Source organism: Sitophilus oryzae, unplaced genomic scaffold (assembly GCF_002938485.1).
Source record: "Sitophilus oryzae breed Bouriz unplaced genomic scaffold, Soryzae_2.0 scaffold_1625_pilon_pilon, whole genome shotgun sequence".
In the NCBI taxonomy this organism is placed as follows: domain Eukaryota; kingdom Metazoa; phylum Arthropoda; class Insecta; order Coleoptera; family Curculionidae; genus Sitophilus; species Sitophilus oryzae.
In genome coordinates, this window is record NW_022146309.1 from 1,413,229 (window position 1) to 1,425,775 (window position 12,547).

At 31.0% G+C, this 12,547-nt stretch overlaps 1 protein-coding gene across 3 annotated transcripts; it reads right to left on the reverse strand.

The window, feature by feature from the left end:
• Positions 1-2,032: 2,032 nt before the first annotated feature.
• LOC115880493 lies at positions 2,033-12,541 on the reverse strand. Of its 3 annotated transcripts, none has more exons than XM_030897703.1 (6): positions 12,440-12,541; positions 12,173-12,387; positions 11,897-12,048; positions 3,864-4,008; positions 3,695-3,809; positions 2,033-2,381 (listed from the first exon to the last, which is right to left on the reverse strand). In XM_030897703.1, exons 2-6 carry the CDS (start codon positions 12,214-12,216, stop codon positions 2,202-2,204), a joined length of 636 nt encoding a protein of 211 aa, XP_030753563.1. In that variant the 5' UTR covers positions 12,217-12,387; positions 12,440-12,541; the 3' UTR covers positions 2,033-2,201. The 3 variants fall into 3 exon arrangements, with proteins under 3 accessions (XP_030753563.1, XP_030753564.1, XP_030753562.1); XM_030897704.1 differs by having other exon boundaries at positions 12,173-12,332; positions 12,440-12,533; XM_030897702.1 differs by having other exon boundaries at positions 12,173-12,536.
• Positions 12,542-12,547: the final 6 nt, after the last annotated feature.

Here is a 12,547-nt window from a genome sequence, read left to right on the forward strand (position 1 = left end):
TTTCAGTTTTGTTAATAGATAATTTTTTCCATTTATAACTGTGAATTAATACCGTACAGTTTTCAATTTAGATATATATTTTCCATCGAGTTCAAATATTTTTAATAAAGCCAATAAATTAGATACCTAATAAAATATTTTTTCAAGCTCTTGAAATAACAATTTACCCACGCTAAAAATGTTTGCCATGCATAAATTTGATATAAATATCAATTATCTTGGACCCAGCTGTCATTCTTTCTGATTGTATTGTGTAATAAGGGTACAATCGGCTGTAACTATTGAACCGTTAATGCTGAAACTTGGGGAAGAAATATTTTTAAGTAAATCGCGTTCCAAGACAAATCGCTGTAAACTAAGTTTGAAAGTTGACTGCTAGAGGGAGTAAGAGCAAAAAAAACTATTAATTGAGGTATATTAAAAATAGAAGCACTGTATTCTACAGCCAGTTACCTATTTACAATTACTTATTTTTTGCTCTAGCCCACTTTTTTCTGCTGTCAAAAATAATGTGGTGGTGTGAAAACACATTTTTTAAACTCAAATGTTGTCATCTCGGTTTTGGATAATTTGATATGAGCTAACTTCGAAAATAGGGCCTTATTTTGTTCTACTAATGGATCTCTATAAATTGTACTTTAATGACTTTTATCTGTCACAATAATATGGCGTTCTTTAGAAATTCTCCGTATAATGATATGCTAAGGATATAAAAATTCAGGTCTGTTATGTAAATAAAGAAAATTGATGATGTGTCTCAAATTTCAATCAGATTGGAAAGTTAACCTTGCCATTTTGTAGCAGAGAAAAAGCAATAATGGCAAAGTGTAGATTATTTTCATTAACCATCTTAATTCTAAAAATTTATGAAAACGAAAAAACTGGAAAAAAACTAAAAATTTAAAAATCATTTAAAAATTTTAGGATTAATAATTGAAATGATCCTCTAGTCCTCTATAAAGTAGCAAGATAAATTTTTCAATTTGTTATTTGTTTATTTCACTTTATTCAATGTCTTACATAATTACAACAAACAAAGACGATACAAAAGTCGGCATACCTTTTGATATTTTCGAGAAAATCAGTATTATTTTGATAATTTCGAAACATCTAATAACCTCTGACAAAGTCACTACTGTACTTTCTGTACTACAGCTGCGCAAATACAGAAAAAAATGAGAGTTTTTTCGACACGAAGTTGATTGATATCGACTTTTGAATTTTCCCCTGCCACTTTACTTTTGACAATAAACAAAATGGTCTAAAGCAAAAAAGATTGTTTGAATACAGTGCAATTAAACAGATTTTCAGCATGTCTCAGTTATAGAAATTTAAGAGAAAATTTTAGTATTTTCGATATTGTGTATATTACGGTACCCTAGCGGCCAACTTTCGAAATTGAAAATAATTTACAGCTATTTTCCTTGGCCAATTTTTCTACACTAAAGGTTCCAACTTACAGCCGACATCCTCTATTATCGGACCACCCTATACATATTGGATAAATGACAATTGCACCCAAATTTGTTAGCGAAATCATATTTGGTGCATTACAAAAAATAACATCATCGACAGTATCAAAATAAAACCACAGCCGTTTTTTGTTTGTCTTTTATAATGTTCATTATCTTAACTTACTTTCACACGGCGTTGTTATTTCCTGTATATAGAATCTAGTTTTTTACTGTGTACCTACGTATTTATTATATATTTGAACTTACATACTTGTAAATGAAATATAAATTATTTCAAAATATCTCTGCACTAAATGTTAAAACTGATTATCTATTAAATTTTTAAAACTAAGATATGTCAATGTACTCTTAGTTTTTTTGTATTTGAAAATTTAATTCACTTTCTAAGTGAATTAAGTTGACATTCCAGAATTATTATGTATATAAGCTTATATAAAAACCAAAGTTGTTAAAAACTATAATTTAAAAATACTTTTTTTAATATAGTAAAATTGTAGAAATGTAAATTTTTAAATCTTAAGGGACTGTAAATAATTTATATATAATATATATGTAAATAAAATGAAGTAAATTATTTATTGAAACATTTTGGCCATTTATTTCAAACTATATAATCATACAACAACTGTTTGAAACTAGCCAATTTTGAAAACAGAACGTAATATATTACTAAATTTATTCTAAATCATCTTTCTTGTAAGATGTCTCCAATACATTTCTACTTTTTCATACAATAAATTGGGGGACTTCATCCTTGTTCAAATTAAATATAGTCTCGGATACTTCCTCTTTGCCAAATTTATCTTTCTTCAGAAAGGTAATATGTTCTTGGTCACCTCTTTTATGAGAGACTGTAGTCTCCTCATTCCCAGATCCATCTCGAATAGTCTTAATACTTTCACTTGTCTAAGAAATAAAAAAAAACCATATATATACAAGTTTAATAAAGTATAAAATAAGTATAATAAAAAAGTCCTAGCTTTAATTTTCATTTATTGAAATTACTCTATCTATAAGGATAAAAGAAGTACTCTCTACCCTTTACCCTTACCAGTAGTACTCTCTACCCTAATGGAAAGTACCTTTTTAGGGCTGTTAAGGAATTTTACACTATCTTTTACACACAAATGCTTTTCTCAATATGCTAATGAGCCACAGTCGTTCTATTCGAATAAATTGAGGTAAGATTAAAAATACGATTTGGGCATCTTTTAACTGACCAGGACAAGAAAGGAAAAACATTAGATGACCAAATCTATTTTTCCAAGGCTCCTTGATTAAAAATTAGTGTTTTTCACACAGTAGTAACACACTCTAGATTGAAATTTAAAATACGTTTTTTAAGCGAAAGTGTCAGAAGTTGACATATAATATGTCATTCTATTCAGTGTCATTTTCTATGGAAAAAGTTAAAAAATACCAAGGGTGGCATTTTAAAATAAAAAAAATTGTAGTCATTTATACAAGAATGAATGATTAATAAGTCAAGAATGATTACTTAACAAGTCAAGAATGATTAATTTAAAAAAAAATAAAAAGTTCCCAAATTTATAATTTCGGTCAAATAACTATCTACTCGACATGTTTATATTTTGTCAATAATGACATGTATTGACTATTTTCATTCTAAATATCTTGAGAATGGTTGTAGAGATTTTTACCAAGAGACATTTTTTATGTAAAAAATCACGAAAATGTATATTTTTTCATTTAGTAATTTTATACAGGTACGAACGAAAAGTTATTACTCTTCAAAACAGTTAAAACACATGTAGGTGGCGCCCCCTACAAATAGGAGTCATATTGACATGAAAATCAAATTTCTCATGTCAAAAAACTCCCAGATACCAATTCTCATCTAAATATTGACGTTACTTCAGTAATTATTTGGTAAAAATCGAAATAAAAATGAACTTCTACACCCAACTAAGCATTTTAGGACATACATTTTTTATATGAACTTTTTTACTTATTTTCATCTGCAGAATATGCTGCCGAAGTTTCCGGAATACAGTTCGGACAACCCTGTATATTTATTACTTTTGAGTAACACCCGGTAAGTGGCTTTATTTAAACTACGCAAATCGGTTGGCTACCATGGAAGATATATTATAAAATACTTAACCTATAAATGTCAAATATATATCTGAATGACCTAGAGAAAGTTAATGAACATGTTGTGTAAAAAATCTGTTTTATCATATCAAAAAGAAGCTCACCCCATCGGGTTTAACCACCGTTCTAATTTGAACAGATCGGCTGACAACACCCGGATTCCCATCTAGACCTTTAAATATGCTGTACAAAAATGGAAGTCCTCCAATACGCCCTGAACTAAAATAAATAATATTGCTTATTTACATTTGGATGAGTTCAATAAATACTTACTAATGATCAATTTCATCATTGTGCTCCCTCTCATAAAAATCTTTCTTCAAAGGGTCGCTTTTTAAAAACTGGTCCCTTAATGATTTTGGCTTTTCTTCGTATTCATCGTCTCTAGTCCGATTGACAAGCGGTTCGTTTCCGAAACCTACAAACGGAAGTTTAAAATCACGGGTTTATAATAATAAATCAGATTCTATTGTAAAAATGGTATTTTGTATTAAGCGGATATTCAAAAGTGTAATACATAACTAGCCATTAAATTAAAAATTTAGGACCATAGACTGAAACAAATTAACTGTGATTTTTTTAGTTTATTTATACAGTTGAGTTGCTATATTTAATATACAAGTAAAAGATATTTTAGAAATGACTAAAAGTAACGCGCAGACTCAAAACCAAGCGGCTTTTAACATAAGGCATTCTGATTTTTTTTATTACAGTTATTTGTTTATCGTATTCAATTTTTAAATTATAGTACAGTGTTTTAAATTCTAATCCATATTCGTGTGTTTTATGGGGTTTCTCGTTTATGAGCAGAAATACAGAGATACGTTTTCACATCACTGTGCTACTTTTTTGTTTAACTAATTATGCAACACACAGATTTGTCCTAATCCCCTAGGTTACTGAAATACAGGGCGATTTTGAAAATGTTGCTTCCAGCCAACAGTAACTAACTACACTCACCGGCACGAAAAACGGGACCTTAAAATATTAATGTAATAATAACTAAACTTTAATATATTTTGTTGTAGTGGGCCGATTTTAATGATATTTTAAGCAATTTGAAGCTCATTCAAATTGATCATTCATCATTTTTTTACTTTTTAAGGTCTGTTCGTTTTCCTGGTATTATCGATTCTGAATCGTCCTAGAACTCTCCAGCGCATGCGCAAATGAAATAATGTCTTCATATTTCCTTCTGCGCATACGCATCACAATTCTAGGACGGTTCAGAATCGGTAATAACAGGAAAACGAAAAAAGCTTTAGTGTTTTTTTTTCTAAATTAAAAATGAAAGTTTCCATCTGTCAATTATACGGAGCAAAAAAATGTTTATATTTTGGTGAAAGTTTGAAACACCCTGTGGAATATGTTAACAAAGCAAGGGATTTCAAAATAATTTTAACATCTAGGTACGTCTTTTCCCGATAGTTTGTTTTTTGATTCATTTTAATAGCTTTATTTTTATTGGAAATATTCGCTTTTGAATAAAACAGTAACGATTTACGGCAATTTTAGCATTGATTTTGGGTCCTCATCAACACACTTATAAAATAGTTTTTAGTGTTTTTGTAATGTCAAAATCATTGAAAAAAAAATTGTTTATTGACTTTACTCTAGTAGAGATGGTTTTAAGTTCTGAAGTATCGGCTATTGCTCCTTTAATTGATCATGAACTTTAGAATTTAAAACCATATCTGGCTAGAATAACTGCCCAACAGACAATAATAATGTGATTTTTCAAAGACAGTAACATATACAGGGTGGCCCATCGAAAACAGTCCGCAAGGTATAACCAGGGGGGTGACAGTAAACCGGAAAATTGGAAACAGTTGTGGCGCGGTTCTACCCAGGCAGAAAGCATGGCCTTCTAGACTGTCCTAGACAAAAATCTGAATATTTCTATATGATTTCTGTCAATTTCTGCTACGGAACATTTTTATGCACGTCGGCGTCCTGTTCTTTTGTCTTTTGTCTGTGTGTCAGTGTGAGCCTCGAGGCCTCTGGCAAGGTCGGGCGCCATTTTAATTTTTGCCGTTTAGATTTGATTGGAAGTTTGTTTCTGATATTTCGGCTGAAATTTATAAGTACAAAGATGTTTTTTGATATAAAGTTCCTTGTTAACACTTTAATAAAGTATATATGATATTAATTACATGAAGAAAATGATGAAATCGACGTTTCGGCGTGTAGCAGGTATGGGCCATATTATAGGTAAAAATAGGTAATATATTAACTGTTTTTATATTTTTTTAGCTTTAAACCCAAGGATCTTGGGATATTCTTTCAAGGATTTTTCCGTATCTCTACTTTAAAGACTGATCGGTGATTTTGAGCAATTGAAAGCAAGTTATACAAGGTAAATTATGATTATTGAACTATTATTAGCCTACGTTAAATTTCTACAAGATGAACAGAAATGCGTAATTACATATCACATAGGTACCTATTATGTATTTTCATAGCAATAATGCTATAAATCTATGTATGTAGATTATTTTTAAAATACAAATGAGGTATTAGATGTATATGTATCATATTTTTTATTCATTTTATTTTCATTCAAGTCCTGTTTGATTTAATTCACAAAAGTCTTATGTAGGTACCTATATTTATATTTTTTACATATTTTTTTTGATTCCAGGTTTTGTGTGGGTTCCGGTTGCCTTTTTCCTGCTTCCAGTTATTTATCCGTGAAGCTGTGAAAACATTTATTTATCTTCAAGTTTCTGTAAGTCAATGCACTGTTACTTTACTAATTCGCTTTAACACAGCATCTCTGATATTATTTAAATATTTAATATTGATACAGTAGTTTATTGGTTTATAGCTCTTTAATTGTGTTGATTTGCATATTTACATTGTTCTAAATTCCAAATAAATATTTTTGAGTAATTTTGTTGTATTATTTACTACTAGAAAGAGTAAAAAGTATATTAACCCTCATTTAAACCTCCCGAACAGCCCGCCATTAAAAACCGGAAACGGAAAGAAATTTCATAAAATTGAAATTGTCATGTCTATGTCATGTCATAGTCATGTCAAATGTCCCAGCCGCCATATCTGAAAATTAGTTACCCAGGCAGCCACGCTGTTTCCATAATTTAACATTGACTTGACACTTCTTCTTGTATTTATTATTTTATGGGTATAACGACCAGGGTATTTTTTTTTCAAAAAATCCAAAAACACGACAATTTTGTTTGTGAGGGGGACAACTTTTGCCCCAAAAATGATTGCAAAATCTTCAACCTTCTAAGCGGGGCTGTCATCCCCTAACTTTTTTCAAATTGGAAGGGGGGTCAAGTGGCACCGCAATGAAAAGAGCTTTCTATTCTCTATATTTCCCCGCTTTGTTTTTGAAAATCGGTCTAGTCATTGAGAAAATATGAAGGATTGAAATTTAAAAACTTTATTCAAACATTTATCAGAATAAATAATAAGGATAAATTCCTTCGACCAATTTGCTGTTTTTTCTTATTATTTCTAGATGTTTACGCATTTTTTCACTTAGCACAAGGGTGAACGATCAGGTGCAGTAGTTGCTAGATAGCTGTTCTGTGACTTGTGCGTTTAAGTTCTTCTCAATATCGTTAAACTGACCTACAATAGGATTTCCAAAAATACCAGTCCACACGTTCAATTTCTGAGGGTTTTATGTGTTCACCAAGTGAAAAACCCTGGAGTTGTCCTCAGCCCAGTACTGACAGATGTGCCGATTAACTACACCATTCAGAAAGAAATTACACTCATCCGAAAAACACACATTAAATAGGAAATTATTATCATTCGCCACTCGTTCACTCATAGTTTCACAAAATTGCAAGCGACGATCAAAATCGTCTTCGTTGAGTTCTTGTACCAACTGAATTTTGTACGGGTGGAACTTGTGTTTTTTAATATCCTTTGGACACTTGTACGATTCACGCCGGCGGCGGCGCCGGTCTCATTGGCTAATTTTCTTGTACTCAGCGTACTATCCATGACAACTTGGCCCAATACGAATACCTCCATAGCTTCATTTACTACAGGATTTTCCCTCTGCCTCTTTTTATTCATAACGGAACCAGTTCCGCGAAATTTTGCTACTAACTAGCGAACAATTTTGCCATAAAGTTGTTTGTCAGGATGGCATTCATTGAATATCTGCGGAACCCGATAAATTCATTATTTTTAAAATAAAGTTCGATTATTTCCACTTTTTATGCAAGTGAGTACAACTTAACTTAACAAGTATAGCTAGAGACGTGAGAAATATAAAATAACACGGCGACCGGAGCTATCCCCAAGTCTCTTCCTATATTTGTACAACTGTACACCATAATTGTTAAAAAGTTTAACGATATTGAGAAGAACTTCAACGCACAAGTCACAGAACAGCTCTCTAGCAACTACCGCACCTGATCGTTCAACCTTGTGGCAAGTGAAAAAATGCGTAAACATCTAGAAATAACAAGAAAAGACAGCAAATTGGTCGAAGGAATTTATCCCTCTCATTTACTCTGATAAATGTTTAAATAAACTCTTTTCAAATTTCAATCCTTCATATTTTCTCAATGACTCGACCGATTTTCAAAAACGAAACGGGAAAGTATAGAGAATAGAAAGGCCTTTTCATTGCGGTACCACTTGAACACCGTTCCCATTTGAAAAAAATTGATGGATGACACCCCCGCTTAGAGGGTTGAAGATTTTGCAATCATTTTTGGGGCAAGAGTTGTCCCCCTCACAAACAAAATTGACATGTTTTTGAATTTTCTGAAAAAAAAATTACCCTAGCCGTTATGCCTTGCGGAACGTTTTCGATGGGCCACCCTGTATATAAATCATAAACACTTTTAATTTAATGTTAAAAATTCGAAAAAATGTTAGAGTCTTCTTCAGAAGCTAATATCTCAAAAAAAATAAAGCTAATTAAGATGAATCAAAAAACAAACTATCGAAAAAAGATACACCTAGATGACAAAATTCCTTAATTTATTAAAAAAAATTATTTTTTCAGTTAAAAAAACGAGATTTGGTATGTCAGTATATGACATAAATTAGGACTGATTGACGTATTCAATTGTTTTCGGTCACTTCCTGTTTTACCGGAAATGACTACAACTTTTGATTTTTAAATGGCGCCCTCGGTATTTTTTTACTTTATTCCATAGAAAAAAAAATTCTGAAAAGAATGACATATCGTATGTCAACTTTTGACGTTTTCGCATATGGTTTATTTGAAATTATAACTTGCAGTTCGGAACAAAAATTTTACTCGAAATACCAAGTGTGTGGTATCAAATTATTCATAAAAAAATGCTTTTTCCAAATATGCTAATGAGCCACCCTCGTTCCATTTGGAAAAATTGAGATATGATTAAAAATACGATTTGAGCATTTTCTAACTGGCCAGAACAAGACAGTAAAAACCATTAGACGATCAAATCTATTATTCCAAGGCTCCTTGATTAAAAATTGGTGTTTTTAACATAGCCATGGCACTCTAGACTGAATTTTAAAATACGATTTTTTATTAAGCGAGAATGTCAAGTTGACATATGACATTCTATTCAGAATGTCATTTTCTATCTTATAAAGTAAAAAAAGACCCAGGGTGGCATTTTAAAATCATAAGTTGTAGTCATTTCCGGTGAAACAGGAAGTGACCAAAAACAATTGAATACGTCAATCAATCCTAATTTATGTCATATACTATCATACCAAATCTAGTTTTTTTTTATCCGGAAAAATAAAAAAGTTATAGGGGGAGCCACTTTTGAGACGCACCCGGTATAAAACATTAAAATACATGAAAGTTTTAAGGTGCCCGTTTGTCGTGCCGGTGAGTGTAGTTACGCCAGTGGATTTAAGGCAAAATACTCCACAGTGCTCAGTTTTCACATTTTCCGTAAATTATCAGATAACTGAGATACGAGGAGATTTATACTGTATTTTGGGAACTAAGATGGCTAGGATAAATCTGCGTATATTATCTTAAAGTATCTAAGTATCTAGTGTAATATCTATAGTTACATAAAAAATAGCACAGTGATTTAAAAATCTTTTGTATCACTACTCATAAACGAGAACCACCATAATACACACAAAAACGGGACACCCAGTCCGGTGAACCTATTCCGCAAAATCAAATTATTATACCTACTCTACTGAGTTGAAAGTGTGGTTCGTACGAGACGGAAAGGATGAGTTCAGATGATACGTCGGAACATCAGAATTCTATTGTTCTATTCGAGAATACCGACCTTGGTTTCTCACTGGAAGGTCGGAATTTGAGCGTACAAGTCTATACAAAAGTCGGCATTCTGCGGAATAAAATTTGTCTGTGAATAGAATTTTGTGAATATTATATATGTCGGCGTCAATAAGTGATTTCGTCATTCCCTGAAATGCCTAGGTACTCAATTCACGTATTGCCGGCAAACAGCGTAACTTGAAAGTTCGACTGTGGATCTCAATTTTTCCCTGTAACGACGGAATATTTTAGTGAAACGTCGTAATTAACTAAATTATACAGGGTGGCGCACCTTATTCGCCTCGTTTGATTATACGAAAATAGAAAGATGTAGAAACAAAATATTTTATGGGTATATGTGGGGAGGCAATTTAAAATATACAGGGTGTTTCAGAATTAAGATTCAAACCAAAGTTATATTTTTTCTTATGGAACACCCAGTTTTTTATTTCATTTTTGGATTCTTATGCTCAAAAAAAGGTACTTATTATAAGGGTTAAATATGTTTAAAATCTTTGGTTTTTGAGATATTTAAAGATATTTAAAAAAGCATGCCTACAATAGAATGTATTATTATTCACACCCTTTACATTGCTTTTCAGAATTAATTCTTGTGCTGAGTTAAACTACCATGAGCAAATTGCCATGGCGACACCAGCCATCTTGATTGCCATTTTATTGAAAAATCGCTTTTAATTCAAAATCTGAGCCAGAAGCAATAAAAATTTTTAGTAAAGTTTATTTCTCTGGCTTCAAAGTCAGCACAAGAATTAACTCTGAAAAGTAATGTACAGCGTATTGACAAACTTTTTTAGTATAGCATGCTTATTTAAATATCTTTAAATATCTCAAAAACCAAAGTATTTAAACATATTAAACCCTTATAATAAATGCCTTATTTTATGTCCAAGAATCCAAAAATGAAATAAAATACCGGGTGTTCCATAAGAAAAAAATATAACACATTGGTATGGATCTTAGTTCTGACACACCCTGTACATTTGAAAATAATTTTAAATTATGCACATTGCATCTCTACATATACCCATCAAAATTTTTGTTTCTACATCTTTCCGTTTTCGTATAATCAACCGAGGCGAATAAGGTGCGCCACCCTGTATTATTTTAAATTACCCTGTTTGTCGGTTTTAGTCGATCATTGAAGTTAAAACAGTATTGCCTTTTAGTTTTTCAAAGTAAGATATTTTCCATAATTACGATATTTAAGATATAATATAAAAAAATTGTCGGTAGGTGACAGACATATTAAATTTAAAACAATACTTGAATTCAATATATTATCAAAACTGATTGTACCGGATGGCCAACTAAGAATGAACGCCGGCTGTATCCCAAGAGCTACTTATCATATAACTTTGGGAAAAAAATTCATGTAAACATGTAAATCGGCCGCCTGCAATAGCTAGAAATTATAAGTTCATAAAATGTCCGTTATGGAGCGCTGCTGTGGCGATGGCCAATCAGAAACGGGATTTTAAATGTTCTTAATAAAACTTGCATTTAATTTTTTTACGAAAAATTATATGTATGGAAAAATTATTAATTAAAATTAATATAAAATTAAAATTAATATTAAAATATAAAAATTATTAATTAATAATAATTATAATGCTATTTAGTTCTTATTTATCCATGTCCTTTTTGATTCAATCCCATAAATATAATCCCAGGAATGGTAAATTCATGACCAGCGAGTGACCTAGTTGGCCACGGAAGTATACTGCCTCAGTCTATCCATCTACTTACACACACCAACAACACCACCAACTCTATCATAATGCTAAAATCTTGTACCTTTGTATCGCTTATTTTTATTTCTTTTATACTAGTTGAAAAGTTGATCTTAAAACGTTTATTTATAAAGAAAATTATGATTATAGTAGTTGTGACAAAAAAATTGCTTTTTGGTTGACAATGTTTTAGAAAAATGCATAAAGATAAATGTAGGTATTTCTGTACTGTGACAAACAAAAGCTTTGTCATGTAACTAAGTTATAAAATTTGTTATTATTTTACACTTGTTAATCACATAAATAGGCGGAATACTTACCAAATAACTGTGGCAAACTCGGGAGTCCCATAGATTCTATAAAAGAATCTATTTCGTCCTCAAAAAAGGATCGCATATGCAAGGAATCTCTAGCTTCCTCAATATGATTGTCTGGTTGTTTACCTTTGAATGAATCAAAATTATTTCCAGACCTGAAAAATATTAGTTATTTTTTCTCAATGGGATCAATAATAACCGAAAAGTTCATCACAGTTTTGTTCTTAAAAAGTAAATTTCTGTAAGTAACAAAAAATTACCAGGCATAAAGTTACTTACTCATTTTTAAATCCAAAGCCAAATAATCTTTCAAAAAAGTTCATAGTTTAATGTGACAAATTGGATAAAATGATGTGATGTAATCTTGTCTTTCAGCAGAATCCTTAATTAAATGAGGCTAATAAGTGGGTAACTGGGTATCATAGAAACAACTAGGTATCTGAAATAAATTCTTACACTCACACTTACTCCATACATATTACATAGATTCTTTACTATAAAAAAATATATCTTTTAGACTGTGAAAATACTGTACATATACCGTACTTGTTTTAATTTCTCTGATGTAATTTGAAAACAAAAAATTTCAGAAGAAAAACCGAAAAAATTAAACGGTTAAACCAAAACATACACCCGGTATATTATATTTATATT

Bases quoted from the DNA above. Each gene is read 5' to 3' on its own strand.
- LOC115880493 (XM_030897703.1), bottom strand. From the start codon at position 12,216: ATGAACTTTTTTGAAAGATTATTTGGCTTTGGATTTAAAAATGA. The intron at 12,049-12,172 runs GTAAGTAACTTT...AATATTTTTCAG, and splicing joins GGCTTTGGATTTAAAAATGA to GTCTGGAAATAATTTTGATT. The intron at 2,382-3,694 runs GTGAGCTTCTTT...TTTATTTCTTAG, and splicing joins CGGTGGTTAAACCCGATGGG to ACAAGTGAAAGTATTAAGAC.